Raw genomic sequence first — 24,249 nt, forward strand, 5'->3', positions numbered from 1 at the left:
TGGTCCTATTTCAGTATTATTTTTGCAGTTCCGTATTTCCCTTCATAGTCCATAACCACATGCATCTAATGGTGGTATAGGATTTGTAAAGGAAAATCACATTTTTGGCCCGAGTAGCTTGCATTGCCATTCGTAGACAGATTTGGAGCTATAGAAATAACTCTATCTATAGTGGCATGAATAAAGACCATATGTATGCGAGAATGGTAATCATTGACACTCTTCAACACTTGGATGCTATTGTTATTCCGTTGATGCAATCCACCAAATATGGTATGGACTCTTTGCAAACTATTGGAATCACCCCTAGAGGCCCAAAAGCCAAACGAATTTCCATATGTTCTTAGACCCTCCCCCCTTTGGTTGAACTTGTATGCCCTTAACACGGATGGATCATGCCGTAATAATAAAACGGCCATAGGGGGGGTAATCCGAGATCATAATGGAAATTTGCTTTGTGCATATGCAGGGCCCTCGGGAGATGGTACCGGTTTCAAAGGGGAAGCTCACGCTTTAGCCTTAGGGGATTGAATTGATTGACATGACGAATCTCAAACCCACCACTGTCTATACTGACTCCGCATGTTTAGCTAGGAGCATTGGTCAAGCTTGCCCCCTTTAGCACCTTCATAATACATGGATAACAATGCAATGTCATCTTCGTAATATTTCTGTCTTACATTGTATGCGAGAATCTAACTATGTAGCAGATGCTCTATCAAAACTGGGCCACGATATCACTCAAGTTACACTATTCTTTGATACTGGGCAACTTCCAAGGCACATCCAATACCTCTTATGGCGGGATAAGATGGGCTAATCATATGTTAGAAGTCGATAATGCAGAATATGCTATGTAAATTGTTTTTTCCAGCTTTACATTGGTTGCAGTCTCACTCTTGGCTATTAAGATCTGTGTATTGGGGCACTAAGGCCAATCCATACCTTCAGCAGCAACATATTTGGATCAAAAGCATGATATCATTATCGGATATGTACAATTTTGGTTTTGTGGAGTTTTCTATGAAAATTTGTCTCTGGGTTTCAGGCTGGTTTCTGGAATACTATGCCTGCTGGAATGTTCCGTGGGTTTTGGTTGGCTTTTTTCTATGCTGGCAATGGAGTTCTTGGTCCATTGGAACCTGCCGAGCTTGTTTTTTTTTGCTGGATCCGATGATCACTGTAGCAGGCCTGGGTTATCTCTACTGGAAATGGCGATTTCTGCAAGTTAAAAACACTGTAGCATTCATATCTCAGTTGAATATTTTGCTGGAATTAGGGTGCTCAGCTTTTATATATATTTCCATTGCGCCCTTAACACTGAATCGAACACATGACTCTAGCCTCGGGTACGTACATGTTTCAATTGTATTATTTTCCATGAACAATGGCTTTCATTGGTTTTCTTTTCTTTTTTTAGTATGGATTTGGGATGCTCGGTTTTTGGAAGTGTTGCAGGCTTTGGTTTTTTCCTGGCTGGGCTTGGATGCTGTCATTGGAAGCTTGTTGAATTTGATTCTGAGGCTGTAAATGGCAGTTGCACTATTTTGGAGTCACTGTAGCTGGATCTAGGTTATCTTGCTGGATACAGATATTTTCTCAATCCAACACTTCTGTAGCAGTCGGTTACCTTAGCTTTCTTTGTTTGTGGCTGATAGACAAAGAAGAATTGTTGAGTAAAAGGTCTTGAATATTCTCTTCATGAACCATGAATATATACAAGTTACATTGTACAGATATGGTAATGAATAATATAATTATTCCAGCATATTCTCTATCTTAATAAGGTATATAATCTCCCTATAATCTCCTAATATATTCCTAACACTCCCCGTCAAACTCATGGTGGATCAAACACCGAGAGTTTGGAAAGTAGAAATTTGTGACGCTTGGAGGTGTGAGCTTTGGTGAAGAAATCAGCAAGCTGAAGCTCAGAGGAAACATATGATAGAGAGATCGTCTTAGTCTTTGAAAAGTGATGCCGTATGAAATGACAATCAATCTCAATGTGTTTTGTGCGCTCATGAAACACTGGATTGGTAGCAATCTTTATTGCACTTTGATTATCGCAATAGAGAGGAGTCGGAGAGAGACAATCAATACCCATGTCACGTAGAAGCTGTCGCAACCAGATAATCTCAGAGGTAGTATTTGACATAGATCGATACTCCGCTTCGGCACTAGATTTTGAGACGACATCTTGCTTCTTAGCTCGCCATGATATTAGAGTATCACCAAGAAATACACAAAAACCGGTAATAGATCGACGATCACTAATATCACGGGCCCAGTCGGAGTCAGAGAAGGCACGCAGTTGTAGCTTTGATGTTGAGGAGAACAAGAGAGCTCTAGATGAAGTGCCACGAAGATAGCGTAGAATACGAAGTACAGCAGCATAGTGAGCTGATGTAGGAGACTGAACAAATTGACTCACCACATGAACAACATAAGCAATATCTAGTCAAGAGATAGTGAGATACACCAAAGCACCAACAATTTCACGATACCGAGTGGGATTTTCCAGGGGTTCTCCTGTATCAGGTGCTAGTTTTTGATGGAGCTGAATAGGTGTGTCAGCGATCTGATCATCGGTCAACTCAGCTCGAGCCAAAAGATCAGAAATGTATTTTTGTTGAGAAAGAAGATATCCTCGTGGTCCATATGCAACTTCGAGTCCTAGAAAATATCGAAGATGCCCAAGATCTTTCATCTCAAATTTTTCATGCAGAGAGGTCTTCACAGTATTCAGAAATGAAGGATCACTGCCAGTAATGACCATATCATCAACATAAAGAAGAAGAATAGTGCGTCCTCGACTAGATGTATGAACAAACATCGCATGATCAGCCTCACTCTGAATAAAGCCCATATTAAGTACTGCAGAGCTGAATTTCTCAAACCAGGCTCGAGGAGCTTGTTTTAGGCCATATAATGCACGACGAAGATGACAAACTTGTCCTGACAAATGAGGAAGACCTTGAGGTGGTTGCATATAAACTTCTTCATGAAGATCACCATGAAGAAAAGCGTTCTTCACATCAAGCTGATAGAGAGGCCACTGTTGAGCAGCTGCAACAGCAATAAGAGTTCGAACTGATGTCATCTTAGCCACAGGAGCAAAAGTCTCCTCATAATCAATCCCATATTCTTGGGTAAATCCTCGAGCAACTAGACGAGCCTTGTACCGATCTATTGTACCATCTGAACAAGTTTTAATTTTATAAACCCATTTGCAACTAATTGGAACTTTTCCTGGAGGTATTGAGACAAGATCCCAGGTACCAGTCTTTTGAAGGGCGGCTAACTCTTCCTCCATAGCTGCTTGCCACTCAGGAGAAGAAGCAGCCTGACGATAAGATGTAGGCTCATGATGCGAATGAATGGCTGTCAAGAAGGCATGAAAAGCAGGAGTAAAAGATGAAGAAATACAACCAAAGAATTGTTTTGCCTTACGAATACGGAGAGGATAGCGGCGATCAGCTAGTGAAGAATCGTCATCCGGGGCCGAGTTTGAATGGTCAGTAGGTGAGACTGGAGCATGTACACTTTGGTGATCATCAGAGGATGGAGATGGAGAGGAAGGTGGTGAATCTACTGGAATTGAAGGTGTGGTAAGCTCAAGAAATGAAAGATCAACGGAAATAGGTGATGTATTATTGTCATTGAGGGACTGTCTAGAGTAATATGAAAGATGCTCCAAAAAGGTCACATCTCGGGAAATGCGGAGTCTCTTTTTAATTGGATCATAACAGCGATATCCTTTGTGCTCAAGACTGTATCCAAGAAAAACACAAATCGCAGAACGAGGAGATAACTTATCTCTTTCATGAGATGGTAATAGAACTAGACAAGTACAGCCAAACACACGAAGATGTGAATAAGAAGGACGACGTATGTCAATTTTTTAAATGGTGATATGCCAGAAAGAACTGAAGAGGGCATCAAATTGATGAGATACACAGCTGTAGCAACAGCATCAGCCCAAAATTGTTTAGGCATGGAACTAGAGATGAGTAATGATCTTGTAGTCTCCATAATATGACGGTGTTTTCTTTCTGAAACACCATTTTGCTGATGTGCATAAGGACATGAAAGCTATAAGAGAGTACTCTGATCAACAAGAATACGACGAAACTCATGAGAGAGATATTCACCACCAGAATCAGATCGAAAGGTTTTAATAGTAGTGCCAAACTGAGTTTTGATCATAGTAGTGAAATCTTTATAAATTTGAGGTAGAGATGAACGATGATGCATAAAATAAACCCAAGTGTAACGAGAAAAGTTATCAATAAAGATAACATAATATTTATTACCATTACAAGACGACAAGGGGGCTGGGCCCCAAACATCCGAATGTACGAGTTGAAAAGGAAAGCTACTTTGAGACTCACTAAGAGGATAAGGTTTAGTGACGTGTTTAGATAGTTTACATCCCATACAAATAAACATACTTGAAATGGGATAACTACCCAAAGCGCCATTATTTGAGAGAAAGCGAAGACGATCAGTAGATAAGTGACCTAATCGATGATGCCAAAGATCTCCTGTGGAAAAAGCATCATCGCGACTGGTGATAGTGTGTACGGCTGCGGAATGGGTGATAGAAGTGGATGGTAGTGTTAGATGATCCATAATGTAAAGTCCATCACGCCTATGTCCCTGACCAATCAAGGCTCCGGTCTGACGATCCTGCACATAACAAGAAGTAGAGTCAAAAACCACAATACAATTATGATCAGTTATTTGACTAACTGAAAGTAAATTCAATGAAAGATGTGGTATGTGTAAAACAGATGGAACGGATAAGCGACCAGTAATAGATCCCTTATGTGTAGCAGAGAGAGAAGAGCCATTTGCTGTAAAAACATTGACTTCTGAATGTAAAAGTGATGGAGAGGATAAAACAGATGAATGTGGAGTCATATGAAATGAAGCACCAGAGTCCAGTATCCAAATATTTTTCGGTATACCTGTGGGACCAGAGGTAGTGGAAAAAGTATGACCAGAGGTACCAAATGGAGAGGGTGTCATGATACTTGGAGCAGCAACCGGAGAGGAGATAGAGGTGCCCCCCCCTTTGAAGCATCTGGATCAATTATGGCACAGAAAGAGTAACACTCGAAGTAGATTCCTCAGGAGCAGTAGAACACTCATTAGAAAAATCTTTAGCACCAGAAATTGCCACGGTAGCAGTGGATCGTTGACGAGGATGTCGGTTTTCAGCTTGTTGTCGCTTAAAACAATTTTGGATGATATGTCCAGGACGACGACAATACCGACAATAAGTATTCCTTTGTTTGTTAGAAGAGACAGATGGTGCGGAGACCGTGGCCGAAGATGACTGTGGTACAGATGATTGTTGAGCAACCAGGGCACCTTGAATAGAAGTAGTCTTTGTGTTTAGGACACGTTGGCGAGTCTCTTCAGCGATGAGTTCAGCCAAAGCATCATCAAGAGTTGGTAGCGGTGACCGATGAAGAATTTGACTGCGCAATGACTCATACTCAGGTCGCAGACGCATCAAGAATTGAAATAGTCGATGTTGATCGCGAACACAACGCTGTTTGGTGGCACATGCACAAACTGCACAAGTTTGACATAAAGGTTCCTCCATTATTGCAAGTTGGCGCCATTGAGTATGCATAAAGTTATAAAATTCTTGTATAGATCGCTCATCTTGTTGAGCAAGAGAGAGTTCTTGATAGACAGAATATGAGTGAGCATGACTAGATTGTTGATAAAGTCCTTGCAATTGGCACCACATGGCAAGTGCAGTCTGGAGACTAACAAGTTGCATGCGTATGTCAATCTCTAAGGAAGAAGAAATAATGCCACGTGCTCGGCGGTCTGCAAGAGCCCATGCCGCTGTTTGCTTAGCATCAGTTCCAGATTCAGGAGGCGGCGTGCCATCAATGTGACTCGTGAGATCGAGAGCATCAAAAAGAAGTTGCACAGAAATCGACCACTCACGGTAATTGGTCCCTGTGAATTTCACATCAAGCTGAGGAAACTTCTCAATAAAGTTTGCAGCCATGTTTTAAAAATAGAACCCGAAGGTTTAGAATAAAACCCGAAGGTTTAAAAATAGAACTAACCCGAAGGTTAGTTAAAATGAACCCGAAGGTGCGATGAAACCCAAAGGTTTAAAATAGAACTAACCCGAAGGTTAGTTAAAATAAACCTTCAAATAGAACTAACCCGAAGGTTAGTTAAAATAAACCCGAAGGTTAAAATAGTTACTCGTGTCTCTTCCTCTCTCAGATAAAGGCCCAATCAAAAAAACAAAAGCAGCAGCGGAATTGTTGGTGAACTCTTTTGTTTTTTTTTTCAAAGGAGAAGACCAGGTTTGCTTCCAGAAACCTTAGAGCCTTCTGAGATCGAGCGATCCAATTGAAGGATCCGCACGATCAATGCAGAGATCCACCAATCCAATTGACGAATTCAAAAGAACCACCTTCAACAGACACCGATCTGAAGAGAGAATCCAGGAAACCACCCAACTCGGTCTCGGCGATGAAGTGATCCTGAAGTGCGATCGAGAGCCAACCGATTCGTCGTTGGGAGAAGAAGCAGCCGACGGATGCGGGTGCAATGGATCTCGTTGACGAGAAAGGAAACGGCAGCGACAGTGGCTGCTGGAATCCGACGACGGCAAACGGTCGAGGCTGAGATCGAGAGACTGCCACGAGGTCGACCACGATGAGGTGAGGATGACGGACTTGGTGGCTGATGTTGAAATTAGGGTTTTGAGACTATAGTTTAATTGATTTGATCAATTGGATGGTTAGGATTGATTTGAGAACTCAGGCTCTGATACCATGATAGACAAAGAAGAATTGTTGAGTAAAAGGTCTTGAATATTCTCTTCATGAACCATGAATATATACAAGTTACATTGTACAGATATGCTAATGAATAATATAATTATTACAGCATATTCTCTATCTTAATAAGGTATATAATCTCCCTATAATCTCCTAATATATTCCTAACAGTGGCATTGCTTGTTCTAGCAGAAGTGTCAAGGGGAGTTTTAATGATGACATGGTGGCTAACCCGCTTGATAGTCTTCAAAATTGCAATTACTTTTATGGAATTGTGCAATATTTGTATTATTGTTTGTTCAGGAGCTCGATATGTAGAGCTCACAAGTATTTTGTATATTTTGTCTTTGTTCAGGAGCTCTAGGCGTAGAGCCCATAAGTCTTTTGTGATAGTCTTTGTATTTTGTTCCTTTTGTATAGTGAGGGATGTCTCTCAAATTGAAGTACACGATCCCATCCCTATGGGAGACATCATGTATTTTGCTATCTATTAATGAAGTTTTATTTTGTTAAAAAAAGAGATTCCCACTGTCCATGTCTACTATCCAGCGAAACCATAGCCAAGGGAACGGGTTTGGTAAAATCAGCGGGGAAAGAAGATCCTGTTGAGCTTGACTCTAGTCCGACTTTGTGAAATAACTTGAGAGGTGTAGTATAAGTGGGAGCCAGCTTGCCGACGAAAGTGAAATACCACTACTTTTAACGTTATTTTACTTATTCCCGTGAGACGGAGGCGGGGCTTAGCCCCTCCTTTTGGCTCCAAGGCTCTCACCCATGGGCCGATCCGGGCGAAATACATTGTCAGGTGGGGAGTTTGGCTGGGGCGGCACATCTATTAAAAGATAACGCATGTGTCCTAAGATGAACTCAACGAGAACAGAAATCTCGTATGGAACAAAAGGGTAAAAGCTCGTTTGATTTTGATTTCCAGTACGAATACGAACCGTGAAAGCGTGACCTATCAATCCTTTAGACCTTCGGAATTTGAAGCTAGAGGTGTCAGAAAAGTTACCACAGGGATAACTGGCTTGTAACAGCCAAGCGTTCATAGCGACGTTGTTTTTTGATCCTTCGATGTCGGCTCTTCCAATCATTGTGAAGCAGAATTCACCAAGTGCTGGATTGTTCACCCACCAATAGGGAACGTGAGCTGGGTTTAGACCGTCGTGAGACATGTTAGTTTTACCCTACTGATGATTGCGTCACGATAGTAATTCAACTTAGTACGAGAGGAACCGTTGATTCACACAATTGGTCATCGCGCTTGATTGAGACCCACTATCACAGCTCACATGTCGGTGTCATGCATAATCACCTGTCATAATTAGTTATTGGTTAAACACAAGTTTAAAAAATCTCTAAGTAAGATCACATCTCAAAGCAAGTGACACATCACAGTGCATGATCTAACAAAATAATTTCTAAGGATATATAACAATTATATAAATGACACTCAAATTATACGTGCAACAATTGAATCTATTAACATTTCTCAAATATTATATAATTTGTATTGGATGATCAAGTGCATATTATACTATTCCAACATTAAGAATAAGAGAACTCATCTATATTTTGTGAAGAAAAAAAAAATCCTAAATTTGACTACTAGTGTGCTGAAGCACTCTTTTGATATTATAGTACACGCCTTTCCTGCACTAATTATCTCAACAAATATTCCCTAACCCAAAACAATTGAATAAAAGTCAGAAATTTATGTTTTAGATAAAAAAGATAATAACACATTCTTTTTTTTAGCTAAAAAACATAACAAAGCGTACATTACAATTTCTCATCGCATTTATAATTAACAATTAATGTTCTTACTAACAAAAAGTTGTACCTTCTATTCAAGTTCATCACAGTATTAGCCTTTATTACTCCAATTTCACTACTTTCGTTGTAAAAGTTGAATGGACAGAGTAAAGTGAATAAAAAACAATCACCCAGTTATAATCTTCTATTGGAAAACATCATTCCTTCATTACACCACAAAAGAATATATTCTTTGAAGTAAAAAACAAGTGAAGAGATCAAGACAGAAGTAGATGGGCTATGGAAATTAGAGTAAAGTCATTTGTACGCTAACTACGAAAGAGTGAACAAAAATTATGTTATAATTACATTTGGATCTCGCAGATGCTGCCATGTTGAGTCTATAAATATCATATACATTAACAAGTGAACACATCTTTATCATCTAGCTCTATGAACATGGAGACTAATCCTACCAAAAAACCAAAAATTTCTAACCTTCAAACCTCATTCTCTAAGGGCATTGACAGAATTGGAGAACTCCCGGATGTTCTCCTTCATCAAATTCTATCTTTCCTACCAACAAAACAGGTAGTGCAAACTAGCATTCTTTCAAAAAGATGGATTCACCTGTGGAAATTTATCAATACCCTCAACCTTGACGTCAATGACTTTTCTACCACTAAAAGCTTTAAAGTATTCATACACAACTTACTCAACCTTCGTAATATTGAATCAAACATTCTAGCACTCCGTATGTCCTGGCCCTGGATATCCAGCAGAGATATCGATGCGATTATGTGTTACGCATCTTATCATAAGGTTGAATCAATGGCGATTGATTGTTGGAGGCCTTTTCCTTTGTTCAATAACCCTTCTCTTGGATGTTCTTTAAGGATTTTGAAATTGAAGAGGGGATGGCTCGGAGGGAAAATAGACCTTCTAACTTTTCAAAATTTGCATACTATACATATTTATGATACTTGGGTACAAGCCCCTTTGGAGAGTCTCATTGATAATTGTCCTTCACTAGAAGAATTGTTTTTGAAGAGCTCTTCTTTTGTTTCTCTTAGAACTCATAGCAATAAGATGAGCAAGCTAAGTATACATGATTGTTCTTCACATGATGAGAAGATAGAGATATCGTGCCCGAGTCTAATTTCTTTGAGCTATGGGAATACTCCAAGCATGAAGTGTTCTTTGGAGAATTTGTGGTCACTGGATAATGCATATTTTAGCTGGTTTGATCACAAGGGAGTGAAGTTTCTAAACGGGCTTTGCAGGGTGAAGGTTCTAGTATTGGACTGCTTGCATCTTGAGGTATGGAGCTTATTTATTCCCATCCATTAGTTCACTGTCAAGTCCATCAGTCATTCATCACAACATGTTTACATACTTGTGTACATATACACATACCTGTGTATGTGCACGTATAGGGTGTAATGGATATGAACATGTGTGGACATACTCACTTTTGTATCCCGCCAAATACAGATACCAAATGTTAAACGTCCATATATGGAGACAGATACTATGTTTCATAGGAAATGCATTTGGATAAAAGACCTGTGCATATTATTTTAAATTAGTGGACCTGAACCGATTTTGGTAATCCAGAAATCTATTTAGATTCTTAGTTGTATGAAATACATTGATATATAGACCCTGTTTTTCAATTCTTTTTTAGGTAATTCCGATATCATAGGCTTGTAAATTTTCAATTCTTATGTCATTATATTGTTCCTCATATCAGATATGTATCCATATTTTTTTTATCCCTCCTATCCAATCAGTATCTATGTTCGATTTTAGGAGATGGATATATAGATTTTTCTTGTCGATTTATATCTGAATTCATATATTCTTCACCAATAAGCATATCAATGCATTTTAAATATCATATATGATCTATATTATGTACTACTATATAACATACGTACACTGATTGGTTGTTTAATTTGATCTTATATGCAAGTCAATATATAAAGAAGCCCTTAATGGATCACTGCCTGTGTTCCACAATTTGAAGTCCTTGACAACAAAGTCATGTCCTGTATCAACAAAGATCCATGCACAAGCAATCACTTACCTACTTCTCAATTCCCCAGCTTTGGAAACTCTCATCATTGAACACTCGGTAAAGTTTTAACATCTTCCTCATCGAGAAAATTTATTGCTTTTGAAGTCTTAGTTACGTGTACATCTTTTTGTGTTGGAGATGTTACCACTTGTACCTCTAACAATTTTATTCTTGAGAAATGCCACTATTTTCCCATTAAATTGAGATGTTAGGTGAGAATCAAGTAATCATAAATTACTTTTTTTTTTTTGCCTTTGATTTGTTAGACATATTTATTTATATATTTATTAGTTAAATTAGCTAGGCAGAAGAGTAAGTTAGAAAGTTTAATGCAACAGAAAATAACATCATCTTTGTCTAGAGGATGAACTAGAGAGTGGTCATAGAAATAACTTCTTGTAAAAACATAAGATTATGAAGATATGGTAAGGATTGAGGATTATAATTTTAGATTCTAACACATACATATGGATCGAAGACCCTTTCATGGACCAAAATCTCTACTCACAAAGCGGTATTAATTTTTCAATCTACTTTAGAAATTCATGGCTAGATTTGACCACACGTTGTTCTGATACCCGCCAAAAGCTGATCCTAGCTTCTGCTACAACTTAACTCTGAATTAATTTGTGGTGAGGGTGAAGAGTTATATAGTTTTAAATTCTAACTGTCATAGACCCAAAGTTATTTGACCCCTTCTAGGACCCGCACATAGTGGGAGCTTCGTGCCCCAAGCTGCATTTTCTTTTTCGGGTATGGAGGATACAAGTGCTAATTAAGTACTCTATGAGGTTTAACCCTGTTATTTAACATTGTATAATATTAGAAAATGTAAATAATTTTCTTGTTGTTGTTTCTCATTGCAGACATATTATCTTGGAAAGTGCAATCTTTCGAATACAAAAGGAGGAGGTTGGCCACCCAAAGGATTTGATGTTGAGTGTTTTTCCTGCTTGAAGGTTGTGGAATTTAGAAAGTTTGGATCATCAACAGCAGAGATTGAATTGCTGAAGTTTATATCTCAAAATGCAAGGGATTTAGAGAGAATAACAATTGCTCCAAATAAAAAAGTGAACAAGTAAGGTAATGATATGAATGGTTTTCTCACTTGAGGTGTTCAAAAGGATGTAGACAATGTGAAGGAGATTTTGATTTTAGTTGAGATTTGATCAATAGATTAAAGTTGTGTACAATAATTTCAAATGCAATCTTCTCAAAAGTATTGGTCCGTTTGTTAGATCTACATCATAAAAACTTGAGATCTAAAACCATATAGCCATGATTAATTCAAAGAGATTAACAAAAAAAAAAAAAACAAAAGAACGGAAGCTTATACCTGAATCCATAGAACAAATCTTGATTTGGGTTTTTTGATGATCTTCTAACCTTAAGGTTTCTCTAAATCCGAATTTCTCTAGCTAGATGGGGGTGTAGAGAATTAGAGAATGTAACCCTAGGTTAGGGATCATAACCCATTATTTATAGATGTTGTACTTTTGTAATTTAGCCCCTCAATAAATCACAATTACAACCTGGTATCTGCACATATAACCCCATGACTTATTTAAATACCCAATTAACCCAACTTAATTGATCACTTTAGTGGGTTATCCTGAAAGATAGAAATACACATTGATTAATCATATGTGCCCACAAATAGATTTATTAGATTAAATCCAACACCGTTCACTATGTTTGTCTCTAGTAAAGAGGATCTGAATCGATCTATTTTTTATCAAAAAAGAAAGAATATCAGAAGGATCAATAATTATCTAATGAATCTTAAAACATTTAAAGTTGGTTTTGATGAAACGGAAGCAAATAGGCAAACTCAAAGGTAATGGACACCTACTATTGATTGCTGATATCAAACAGTAACTAAGAGAAAATATTAAGTTGATAGAGGTCCTCTAACCCTCCGAATGTCCGGTTCTAGGGTGTGTTTTTCTACCCTGCACAAGTAGAAAATTGTAAGAGGACGGGGTTGGGTTCCCCAGTTGTTACTCCAACGATCAAGTTAGTAATTTGCTTGAGTGGAGAAGTAAGTAAACTGAAGTAGTTCTTAAGCATCGTGGTTAGAGATAAAAAAATCTTACCTTACTATTGAAAATAGTGCCTCTATTTATAGTGGTAGTGGAAGGGTAGAATTGTAAATTTGGTCGAGTATGGGATGACAGCCACATCAGCATCTGCTTTACAGGTGTCGGCTGACGAGTGGAGGAGATGTCTTTTTCGCATTTAATGTGAAGTAATAGGAGGCGTGTGGTGTTGACGTGGTCTGATGTGTCTTAGAAACTATTAGGGGAAGAGGAATGATGACACCAATTATGCATTTAATGGCATTTATTGTGAGGTCATCAGTTGTCAGCCTAGGGGAAGGGGCTCAAGGCTCGAGGTATTTTGTTGCATTTCTACTCGTCTGATGGTCGAGAAGTACCGCCCTTTGAGTCGTCTTCATAAGATGTCGTCCGAATGGCCAGTCAAGTAGGTTGATCGGGGAGTCGACCTAGCTAGGGGTCGACATGTAACGTCATTTAAATCGTCCTCGCGAGATGTCGGCGTGTCGAATCGTCCGAGCTGGGTCTTGGGTTATTTTGAAGTGCTGACTCAATTATGCACAATGTGGGACACTTGTCTGCCATTGGTTGGAGATTACTTTTCAGCACTAAAATAACTATAACACCTATGAACCAATTTTAAATAAAAATGTTCGGGTAGTAGGTATTGATGTTAGCTCCTATTCTAAACCTACCATCCTTTTTTATTATATTTTAATGTGAGACTATACTTACATATGAATAAATTTAATATTATTCAAATACTATTTCACTAATTGTAGACATGAGGCTTTAATCAAATTAGTAACAAAATGTGAAATATAAAAATAATGTTATTGAAAAAGAAAAGGAGAAATTAGATTCTAAATCTTAAAATATTCGCATGCATGAGTTTATTCTATCACAATCGCCAAAGCCTCCCCTCACTCTCGTTTCCAAGTTAAGCCATAACTCTCAAAAATACTTTCACAAAGAAAAAGAAGTTCTCAACATGAAAAAAGGGAAACTTGCTTCTAGCCCCCAATTTTCTTACAACTATTCCACTCATCCCAAGACTTTTTCATTGCTCCCAAAACCTCCAAAAACAAACGCATAATTCCCTGACCCCTAAAACACAAAACACAAGAGTTTTTAAAACTTGTATTACTGTGATGATTTGAAATTGGTTGAGGGGGTGGGGGGGGGGGGGGGGGGGATTCTAGTTCCCTCCAAAAATTTTCAACGGCGTCGACATTGACGGTGAAACTTTCCCGGTATTCATTCATGAGGTAAAGAAAACTCCTATCATGAAGACGATGATGATGAGTTCTGTCACCAACCCCCTTAAGTTTACATTTTTTGTAATTTTTTTGAAATCGATGACTTGAAATTACAGTAGAATATGTAAATTTATATATTATTGTTATTTCACTGTAATAAGTTTATTGTTAAGCTTATGAGTTGGTGGTGAAGGAAGGTTACATGTTATTTTTTAAGGTTACGGGTTGGTTGTGAAGGATACGCCTTGGTTGTAAAGGTGTTATGTGTTATTTGTGAAGGTTACAGGTTGGTCGTGAAGGTTACGCATTGGTTGTGAATGTTATGTGTTGTTTTTGAAGGTTACGAGTTGGTTATGAATGATACACATTGGTTGTGAATGATACGCATTGGTTGTGAAGGTGTTACGGGTTGATTATGAATGTTACAAGTTGGTTGTGAAGGTGTTACGTGTTGGTTGTGAAGGTTATGGGTTGGTTGTAAAGATTGCGCGTTGGTTGTGAATGTTACGGGTTGATTGTTAAGGTTACGGGTTAGTTGTGGAGGTTACGAGTTATTGTTAAGGTTACGGGTTGGTTGTGAAGGATACATGTTGGTTGTGAACCTCGAAAAGTAGTTGATTGTGAAGGTTACCTTCATAAGCAACGTGTAACCTTCACAACCAACGCTTATCCTTAACAACCAACCCATAACCTTAACAACCAACGCGTATCTTTCACAACCAACCCGTAACCTTAACAACCAACGCATAACCTTCCAAACCAATGCGTATCCTTCACAACCAACCTGTAACCTTCACAACCAAATCATATCATTCACAACCAACCTATAACCTTCACAACCAAATCGTATCATTCACAACGAACCTGTAACCTTCACAACGAATGTGTAACATTCACAACCAACGCGTAACACCTTCACAACAAACATGTATCATTCACAACCAACCCACAACCTTCAAAATCAACACGTAACCTTCCTTCACCACTAACTCATAAACTTAACAATAAATTTATTACAGTGAAATAGCAATAATATATAAATTTACATACTCTATTTTAATCTCAAGTCATCGATTTCAAAAAATATTCCATCAATATGTAAACTTAAGGGGGTTGGCAACGCAACTCCTCATCACCACCGTCTTCATGATCAGAGTTTTCTTCGCCTCATGAACGAACGCCGGGAAAGTTTCACCACCGATATCGACACCGTTGAAAAAGTTTGAAGGGAACTAGAATTTCTTCCCCCAAAACCCATTTCAAATCATCACAATAACATCATAAGAGAGAGAGAGAGAGAGAGAGAATATTATGGTCTTCACATGTTTTAAACTCTTAGGTTTTGTGTTATGAGGGATTAGGGAATTATGGGTTTGCTTTTGGGAGTTTTGAGAGCGTTGAAAAAGTCTTGGGAGGGGGTGAAATAGTTGTAAGGAAATTGGGGGCTAGGAACAATTTCCCCAAAAAAATAACATAACAAAAAACTCATGTTTTTTTTGGAGTAACACTGAGCTGTTCGTAGAGACCTATAGGCGATTTTCGACGCCTACAATATCGCCTTTCATGTCGACTCGTCATGGAGGTGAGGCTTTTGTTTCAGACACTCTGGCCGGTCGACCGAGGTAAATGCCAGTCGACCGACTTCGCTGTCCGGTCGACTGACGGATAATTCTGATCGACCGATACATGGTTTGAGTTTAGAGCTGATTTTCATGTTCCTGACCGGTCGACCGGGGCTATATGTCGGTCGATCGGATCGGGATTTTGGTCCTGGTTCGGTTTTATAACCTGTTTTGGATTGATGTTTAGTATAAATACAAACACACATTTTAGGGTTTTGGGGGGAGCAGTCAAAGGGTTATTTGGAGCACAGAAAAGAGAGTTTTTCACGGCTATTGGTTTAGGATTTTGTTTGAGAGATTGAGAGCTTTGTTTGAGAGATTTATTGGTGAGATTGAGTAAATTTGTAATCTATATTTGTAGCCTTCTTCTCTATTAGTGAAAACTCAATCCCTTCTTGCCCCGTGGACGTAGGTAACTTGTCGAACCACGTAAAATTAGTTTGTTTGTGTTCGTGTCGTTATTGTGATTGTGTTTGGTCTTCTCTCTCGATGTTTGTGTTGGTCCTCAGCACCCCAACATGGTAGTGAGGTGTCTTATTCCCATCCACTCATTTCAATTCCCAACCACTCCCCAACCCATGTGAATGTAGGCCCTGATTTCAATGAGTGGAAGAAAATATGCCACCATACTACCAAGCACAGAAACTCGTGCTTGGTACAAAGCATACTCATCTCTCTCTCTCTCTCTCTCTCTCTCTCTTTATATATATATATATATATATATATATATATATATAATAATAATATATATAAGAGAGAGAGAAGAGAGATAATGGTATCCTTTTCATAGAGCAGATTTCCCTCCTTGTCGCATATTGCACAATCCCACCATCATCAATAAAGTAGACACAATCTCCACCAACTTACACTCTCTCTCCTATTTATGAGGATGATGGGGATTGTGTGCCACCATAGGCGTCAAGAAGGAAATCCCTCCTATACAAGGATACTCATTAATTTCATATATATATATATATATATATAATTATATATATATAATATATATATATATATATATAATATTAATATATATATATATAATATTATATATATTATATATATATAGAGAGAGAGAGAGAGAGAGAGTAAATTCCACCAAGTCCTCAAGAAATTTCGGCATTTTGTGGTACTAGCTTTCAAAGTCACACTAAACCGTCAATAACTTTTGTAGAACTGTCAATATCTTTTGAGTAAATTACACTAAGCCCCAATAACTTCTAAAATGCAAAAGTTATTCGAGATTTAATATGATTTTGAATGTCATTGGGAATTGCTTCAAATTTTCAAAAGGTCTTGGGGTTTAGTGTAATTTACCATAAATATTTGTCGATAAAACATTGCACTATTGTTAGTCTTTAGGGTTCGTTTGTTTTGATTTTTTTGAAGAGGAAAGCCTATTAAAACTGTCAGTTTTGACAGGCTTTCTTGCAAAAATGTTTTTTTTAGAATGTGTTTCTTTGCAAGAAAGCCTGTCAAACTGACAGTTTTTCTCAGTTTTGACAGCTTTCACACCACTTTCCTCTTCAAAAAAACCAAACAAACGGGCCCTTAGTGCGTAGTTTCTAGCGGAGGCATCATGGCGGCAAAAAGAAATAGTGTCTTTAAACAAAGGCAACTCACTAGCCACTAGAATTTTTTGATAATCCAATCTTTTGGCGTCTAAGTTAATATTGCATATCGTCCAATTTATAATTGACTACTAAGTCACATAAAATATACTATGGACCAGCATATATAAATCTTGAAATTTGAGTATTTATAAGCTGACGAAAGAGTTCCGAGTTGGTGGACCGTTTCAAATATAACTCTTTAAAAGAAGCTTTAAAAAATGAATCACTGATGGGTTAAATATCAAATGCTTGTTTTGATTGGATTTAACTGCATACATCGGGGAAACAATGAAGTTAGCAATGACATCTGGCAGCTCAACAATTTAGTAATCAACCAAAAGGAGGAGGTTTCCATTTGGTATTTCCGAGATATTGTTGTGCGCAGTGGAAATTTCGGCAGCACCTTCAGTGCGTAAGGTGCACAACAAGTGATTAGATCACAACGAAAATTTTTATTTCTCAAAGGAAACAAGAAACGAAAGCAAGATATCTCATCTAAGTGGGATATCAGCTCTTCCTCTCATCAGTTCTAGGACTGATATGTCGAGGGAACCTAAACAAGCCATTACAACTCTCAAGACAGCAAGACAACGAATTTAATGTGGTTCGGAAAGTTGCCTACGTCCACGGGTCAAGGAGGGGGGAGTTCTCACTATTAGAAATCAAGAGAATACAAATAGAGTTACAAATCTCACCGATCAAACACTAAGACAAAGCTCTAGATCTCTCACAAATCTCCCACAATTGGATACAGCAATCCTTTCCAAAAGACTGCTCAAAATCATTCTTGCTTAACCCTAATTAATCAGGTTTAGGGTTATATATCAACTCAGAAACGAACCGGGTCAAAATCCAAAGCCCAGCCCAAAATTAGTCTGCAGTCGACCACGCAGGTATCGCGGTCGACCGCGGCGGTCGACTTCATGGCGCGGTCGACCGCGACGGTCGACCGAATCTCATCCCGAGACCAAAAATCACCTACAGGGTACTCGCGGTCGAACACCACGGTCGACCGCCTTCAGCTCCGAGTCCTAGTGGCCTTTGTGCACGTTCGCGGTCAACCGCGATGGTCGACCGCCAGTCTGCCTGGCTGATTTTTCTGCTGTTTTCCTGCACTCTCTCTCGCCATTTCTTCAATTCTCCACCTTAGCGAATGTTTCTACCAAAACTGAGCCGACACCAGATCATCCAAAAGTTCCTCAACAAGTCCGGGAACCAAACTAGAGCTGAAACGTAATCTCCCCCCATCTGAATCAACAGATCAAACCGGCTGTATCTGAAAGACTGCCTACGTATCCTCTTGCCCAAGGAATCATGGCCACAAACGACCTCAATCCAATAGAAGAGTTCGTAACCCTTCTCCAACATCACGATCAAGTCTACGGCTGATAGCACCTCCAATGGCCCCAAACTGAAACAATCCAAACATCTCCACCTGAGATGAACCAATGGCCATATCCAGAATCCATCTATCAGCTGCACTCGAATCGATCAACCTATCATCTACATCTGAATCAACATGATTCCCAATCTATGTCACATCAGCTGGAATCCCAAATAATGCAATATGATCTGGAGTCTCCATCCAACGTGGAGTAGCATCACTCTCCATCCGCTGCGATGTCCCAAAGATCTGATCACCACTCTCCACCTACCGAGAGTCAAACGTGACATACCTGCTCAGAACAAAGTCAGAAGCCAATACCTGATAATCAAACACGCCTCTGAATCCCAAATATACTATCGGATTAAATCTCACATCCACGATGTGACCAAGTGCTGGGTAGCCAAACATCCGACGCAAATCAAAATATGAAGTAGCTCCACCAGATCCAAAATCTCTACATGCAACAGTCAGCAACCTATGCATAAGATGGCCCAAACATGTCGTAGCCCGCACACCAATGCCAATGCTCGACATCAAACACCGATCCTCCTCCAGAAAGGAATAGCTCCCCAAATTTGCCATCTCATCACGTCGCCTCAAAGTTTCCACACGAATGAAGTGTCTCCTATTACCGTGAGCTCGGCACAAACGCAAGAAAGAACCCCTACCATAAACAGAACGTCGGGTTACCTTTTTGCCAACACACTTCCTCCATCTGTTGCGAGCTTCTAGGACTTCACACCAACGAGACTTGGTTGCAACCCACCAATGCCTAGAACAATCCCCAACTACGAAAACTACATACTTATTACCTCCCAATAATGCTCCCTTGGAAGGCCCCCGAATGCCTGAATGAACACCCCTCAGAAGACCCCTCGAAGGATGGATAGAAGTGCCAAACTCCACCCCGGTCTTCTTGCTCATATCAATAGGTTCACAGGACTTTAAACTGCAGGTCAAAGCACTCCTCAATAACCTATGCACGACATTACCAATCAAATAACCCAGCATCAAACAAAGCCACAGTCTAGCCGAAACTGATGAAGTCGTCATCTCCCTATCAATCGCCGTGCTTCCGAGCAAATAATACAAATTGCTCCTTCTGACGCCCTTCATCACAATCATGGACCAAAATGTAACCTTCAAACATGCATCCGCCAAGGTCACCCTATAGTCTGCTGCATCCAAAGCTCCAAGTGAAATGATGTTCATCTTCAATTGTGGAACGAACCTCACATCATCCAATTTCCGAGTCACCCCGTTGTTGGCCTCTTTGTTTTGATAATGTTTAACAAATAATTTACCACTAATGTTGTTTGTCTAGTGTTTGTGCTTATCTATTTATTGTAGAAAAACAACATGTTGGAGGATGGATGGAATCGAGCTTCAACGATCATATCCAATGGAGGTTGGCGGAATTGTGGAGTGAAGCCTTACAATTCAAGTTCAAGATCCAAGTTCAAGCTTCATTCGCAAGTGTACCAAATCAAGCTTATTGAAGATCAAGATGGCTTGGGTAACATTTAGTTTAGGTGTTATATTATGTGTGTTGGTACTTTAAGCTCAATCATACACACACATACACGTTTTGGTTTTTCTATGTATATATATAGTCGTATATATACATACATGTTTTGGTTTCCAAGTATATATAAATATGAAATTACATCCTTCATATTTATTGTTTTGGTTTTTCAAGTTTAAATATGAAACAATTGGATATGATTAGAAAATACATTTTTGTTTCATGTTTATATGCTTATATATGATTTTATCAATATCAAGTTTATATTTAATGAAATCATATTTATTGTTTTTGAAAAGTTTGCAAAAATATGCAATTTTGACAAAATATTGTATTCTCAGTTTTTGGACTTAACAATAATCATATACATATTTTATTAAGTCTGAAAAATCATTTTGTAATATTTCAAAACATGGTTAAGCTAAAATATCAAAACTCATATGTTTACATTTTTATATTTTGGACTATTTTATAAAATGATGATATTTTTCATTTGGAAGGTCCTTTTTGAAAACCAGTTTTTGTTACATGTTTATTATCATGTCTACAATCATTTCCCAAAGTTTTATATTTTTTTGAATTTATTTGATATTTTTAAACATTGTTTTAAAATCAGAAAACTCTTTCAAACCTGTCAATTTCTAGTATCAGTTTTCGGTTGACCGTCACAGTCGACCGCCTTGAGTCCATAGACTCAAAATTGTTTTTGGATGGCTCGCGGTCGACCATGGCGGTCGACCGAATGCAGTCCAGAGAGTTTCGCGGTCGACCGGCACGGTCGACCGTCTTTGTCCAGAGCCGTATTTAGTTTCTGTTGTTGCTCGCGGTCAATCGCGAAATTCTCACGGTCGATCGCCAATTGCCCAACAGCTATATTGGGTACAGAATCATAAATCTGATTCTCTGGGATTTTTGTTGATTTGTTTGGGGTTTTGGCTGTTGTTTTCTCTTCCTATATAAACCCCTCAAACCCCAACTACCATATAACCAATGAGAGAGTTTTAAACAAGTTTAAGAAAGGTTTAACAAGGGTTTATGTTTGGTTTAAGTTTGTTTAAAAATCTTTTAAGCATTTAAGAGTTTGAGTTTGTGAAATCAATTTTACAAGAGCTTGAGGAGATCCTATTGGTGCTTGAGCATCCAACTACTCTTCGTCGATCTCTTGATCTATTGAGAAGTTTTCTAAACTCTATTTCTAGCTCTTTTATATAACTGATTTTCATTGTTATTAAGCTAGAATTATCTTGAGTTTAGTTTTGATTTATATCTCTTTGTTCACACACAACCTATTGAGCTTATTGTATTTACATTCATAGTATAATTCGGGTTGTGGGTTTGTGACATTAAAAGTGAGCTTAATTGTGTTCTCATCTATTGTAGAGAACAAATCATTTGTTGTATTGTGCTTATTGTGAGATTCACTTTGTAATACACTTGTACACCGAGAGGAGTGTATGGTGAGAGACGGGGTTGCTTCCAAGAGGAGTGGTGTCGGTTGACGAACCTATGGAGAGGTTGTATCCGAGCACTTGAGGAAGGACATGGAGTGACCAACACTTAGAGGGTGTGGAGTGTAGTTACATTGTGTTATTATGTGGTGTAAACGTTATTCGGGTGATCATAGAAAACCCGGTTATGGTAGTGGATTTCTCCCCGGGAGTGGGGAGCGGAGACGATGGAAGGTCCGAACTCCGTGATCATATTATGTGTTTGTATTGTTTATTTTTCCCTATCACAATTGTATCTTTACTTTAGATTGTTTACCCTTGTGTTAGTGTATATATCCTTGCATATATTTCACCATATACCTCTTTGCTAGGATATATCTCTTTGTTCATATTGCATATTCTTACTCATATCATATTATATATCTATCTTGTAAGAATTATTTATTAATAAGTTTTAATTGGCATAAAATCGGATTAGATTAGCATAAGACCCTAATCACCCCTCCCCCCCACCTCTAGGGTCTAACAGACATCACTCATCTTAATCCGAATGGTACCAATACCACCAATAGAGCATGCATGTCCATTACCCATGAGCACAACATCCTCTCTTTCCAACTCCTGGAAGCTGGAGAACAAATCCCTCCTAGGGCAAACGTGGTAAGAAGCACATGAATCCAACATCCACTATGTAGAGTTGGCAACACAAACTGACGGTAGTGCAGACAACGAATAGCCTGAAGAATCCGAATCTGAATTTTTGCTACTAGTCTTGATAACATTCACCTCTGAAGCTTGTACAGCTTTCCCCTTATTCTTCTCGGCTCGATCTAACTTTGGGCATTCGGCTTTCCAATGTCCATCCTCTTTACAAAAAGCATACTGATTCCTACGAATCCCACGATGTGCACCTCTAGAATGTGACCTCCTGCTTCGGTTTGAACCACGGCTATAAACTACTAATGCATCTCCCGATGCCTTCTCAGAGGGTTCATCGACACTCTTCCTCAACTCATAATTCACCAACGCTGAGGTTACCTCCTAGTAACTAACAGTAGTTCTTCCATTAATCATAGTTAGGACAAAAGTACCATAATCATCCTCGGGCAACGAACACAAAAGTAACATCGCCTTGTCTTCATCCTCAACTATAATGTCTACATTGGCCATATCTGAAAGTAGATTCGTGAAGTTGTTAACATGCTCCCTGATGGAAACTCCCCTCTTCATCTTGAACTAGTAAAACCTCTTCTTCAAGTGAAGTCAATTCTCAATGCTCTTAGTAAGATACTTTTCATTGAGTGTTTCCCACATCTTCTTCGTCGACGTCTCATTCATAACATCATAAATAAGATATAGCGTCAAGCATGACCAAATAACTCCACACGCCCTACTATTCATCTTCTTCCAAATCTTTTCTTCCATATCTGCAGGTTTCTCTTGTAACTCAAGAGTCTCCTCCAAATTCTGAGCGTCCAAGGCGTCCATCACCTGACACCTCCACAATCCGAAATTAATCTTGCCGTCGAACTTCGGAACATCAATCTTCATGTTATTGATGCTCAAACTATGTATCGTCTTCGTAAGAGACGATCCCGATGTGCTTGTTTCACCCATATTGTCGATCTAATCTTCAAATAAGAATCCTTCAGCGAATCCTTCAAACAAGCTCCCAAGTCCAACCCGGAGCTCTGATACCACTTGGTGTAGGCTCAGTTTGATTTGGTGAGTAGACACTATTTGTTTTGGGTGAGTGTTCGCACTCCCGTTTGGGTCTCGATTTGTTGTGGATAGAGTCCGTTGTCATGAGTCCGTTGCCATGGCGTACTGGACGCAACAAGTGAGGTATTTGATTTGGTTGGTGTCGGCTCAGTTTTGGGAAAACTTCACCGAGGTGGAGAATTGTGAACGCGGAAGGCGGATATGAAGTGGGGTCAAACCACCCACGTGCAAGGCTTTCAAAAGGAGAACAGGCAGAGCCACGTGAAGAGAACAGGCCCACCCGAAATTGAGTTGCAGCTATAAACGATGGAAGGTCCGAACTCCGTGATCATATTATGTGTTTGTATTGTTTATTTTTCCCTATCACAATTGTATCTTTACTTTAGATTGTTTACCCTTGTGTTAGTGTATATATCCTTGCATATATTTCACCATATACCTCTTTGCTAGGATATATCTCTTTGTTCATATTGCATATTCTTACTCATATCATATTATATATCTATCTTGTAAGAATTATTTATTAATAAGTTTTAATTGGCATAAAATCGGATTAGATTAGCATAAGACCCTAATCACCCCTCCCCCCCACCTCTAGGGTCTAACAGACATCACTCATCTTAATCCGAATGGTACCAATACCACCAATAGAGCATGCATGTCCATTACCCATGAGCACAACATCCTCTCTTTCCAACTTCTGAAAGCTGGAGAACCAATCCCTCCTAGGGCAAACGTGGTATGAAGCACCCGAATCCAACATCCACTATGTAGAGTTGGCAACACAAACTGACGGTAGTGCAGACAACGAATAGCCTGAAGAATCCGAATCTGAATTTTTGCTACTAGTCTTGATAACATTCACCTCTGAAGCTTGTACAGCTTTCCCCTTATTCTTCTCGGCTCGATCTAACTTTGGGCATTCAGCTTTCCAATGTCCATCCTCTTTACAAAAAG

At 38.9% G+C, this 24,249-nt stretch overlaps 2 protein-coding genes and 1 pseudogene across 2 annotated transcripts; 1 reads left to right on the forward strand and 2 right to left on the reverse strand.

The window, feature by feature from the left end:
* LOC109821588 lies at positions 5,099–6,037 on the reverse strand. Its single transcript, XM_020387764.1, has one exon. It carries the CDS (start codon positions 6,035–6,037, stop codon positions 5,099–5,101), a length of 939 nt encoding a protein of 312 aa, XP_020243353.1.
* On the reverse strand, positions 7,404–8,017 carry LOC109823037 (annotated as a pseudogene).
* Positions 9,042–11,819, forward strand: LOC109820091 (F-box/LRR-repeat protein At4g14103-like). Its single transcript, XM_020386162.1, has 3 exons — positions 9,042–9,902; positions 10,558–10,719; positions 11,529–11,819. Exons 1-3 carry the CDS (start codon positions 9,042–9,044, stop codon positions 11,742–11,744), a joined length of 1,239 nt encoding a protein of 412 aa, XP_020241751.1. The 3' UTR covers positions 11,745–11,819.

Source organism: Asparagus officinalis, chromosome 8 (genome assembly GCF_001876935.1).
Source record: "Asparagus officinalis chromosome 8, Aspof.V1, whole genome shotgun sequence".
In the NCBI taxonomy this organism is placed as follows: Eukaryota; Viridiplantae; Streptophyta; class Magnoliopsida; order Asparagales; family Asparagaceae; genus Asparagus; species Asparagus officinalis.

Coding starts and splice junctions, on each gene's coding strand:
- LOC109821588 (XM_020387764.1), bottom strand. CDS start 6,037: ATGGCTGCAAACTTTATTGAGAAGTTTCCTCAGCTTGATGTGAAATTC.
- LOC109820091 (XM_020386162.1), top strand. CDS start 9,042: ATGGAGACTAATCCTACCAAAAAACCAAAAATTTCTAACCTTCAAACC. Junction 9,903..10,557: donor TGGACTGCTTGCATCTTGAG/GTATGGAGCTTA, acceptor CTTATATGCAAG/TCAATATATAAAGAAGCCCT. Junction 10,720..11,528: donor CTCTCATCATTGAACACTCG/GTAAAGTTTTAA, acceptor TTCTCATTGCAG/ACATATTATCTTGGAAAGTG.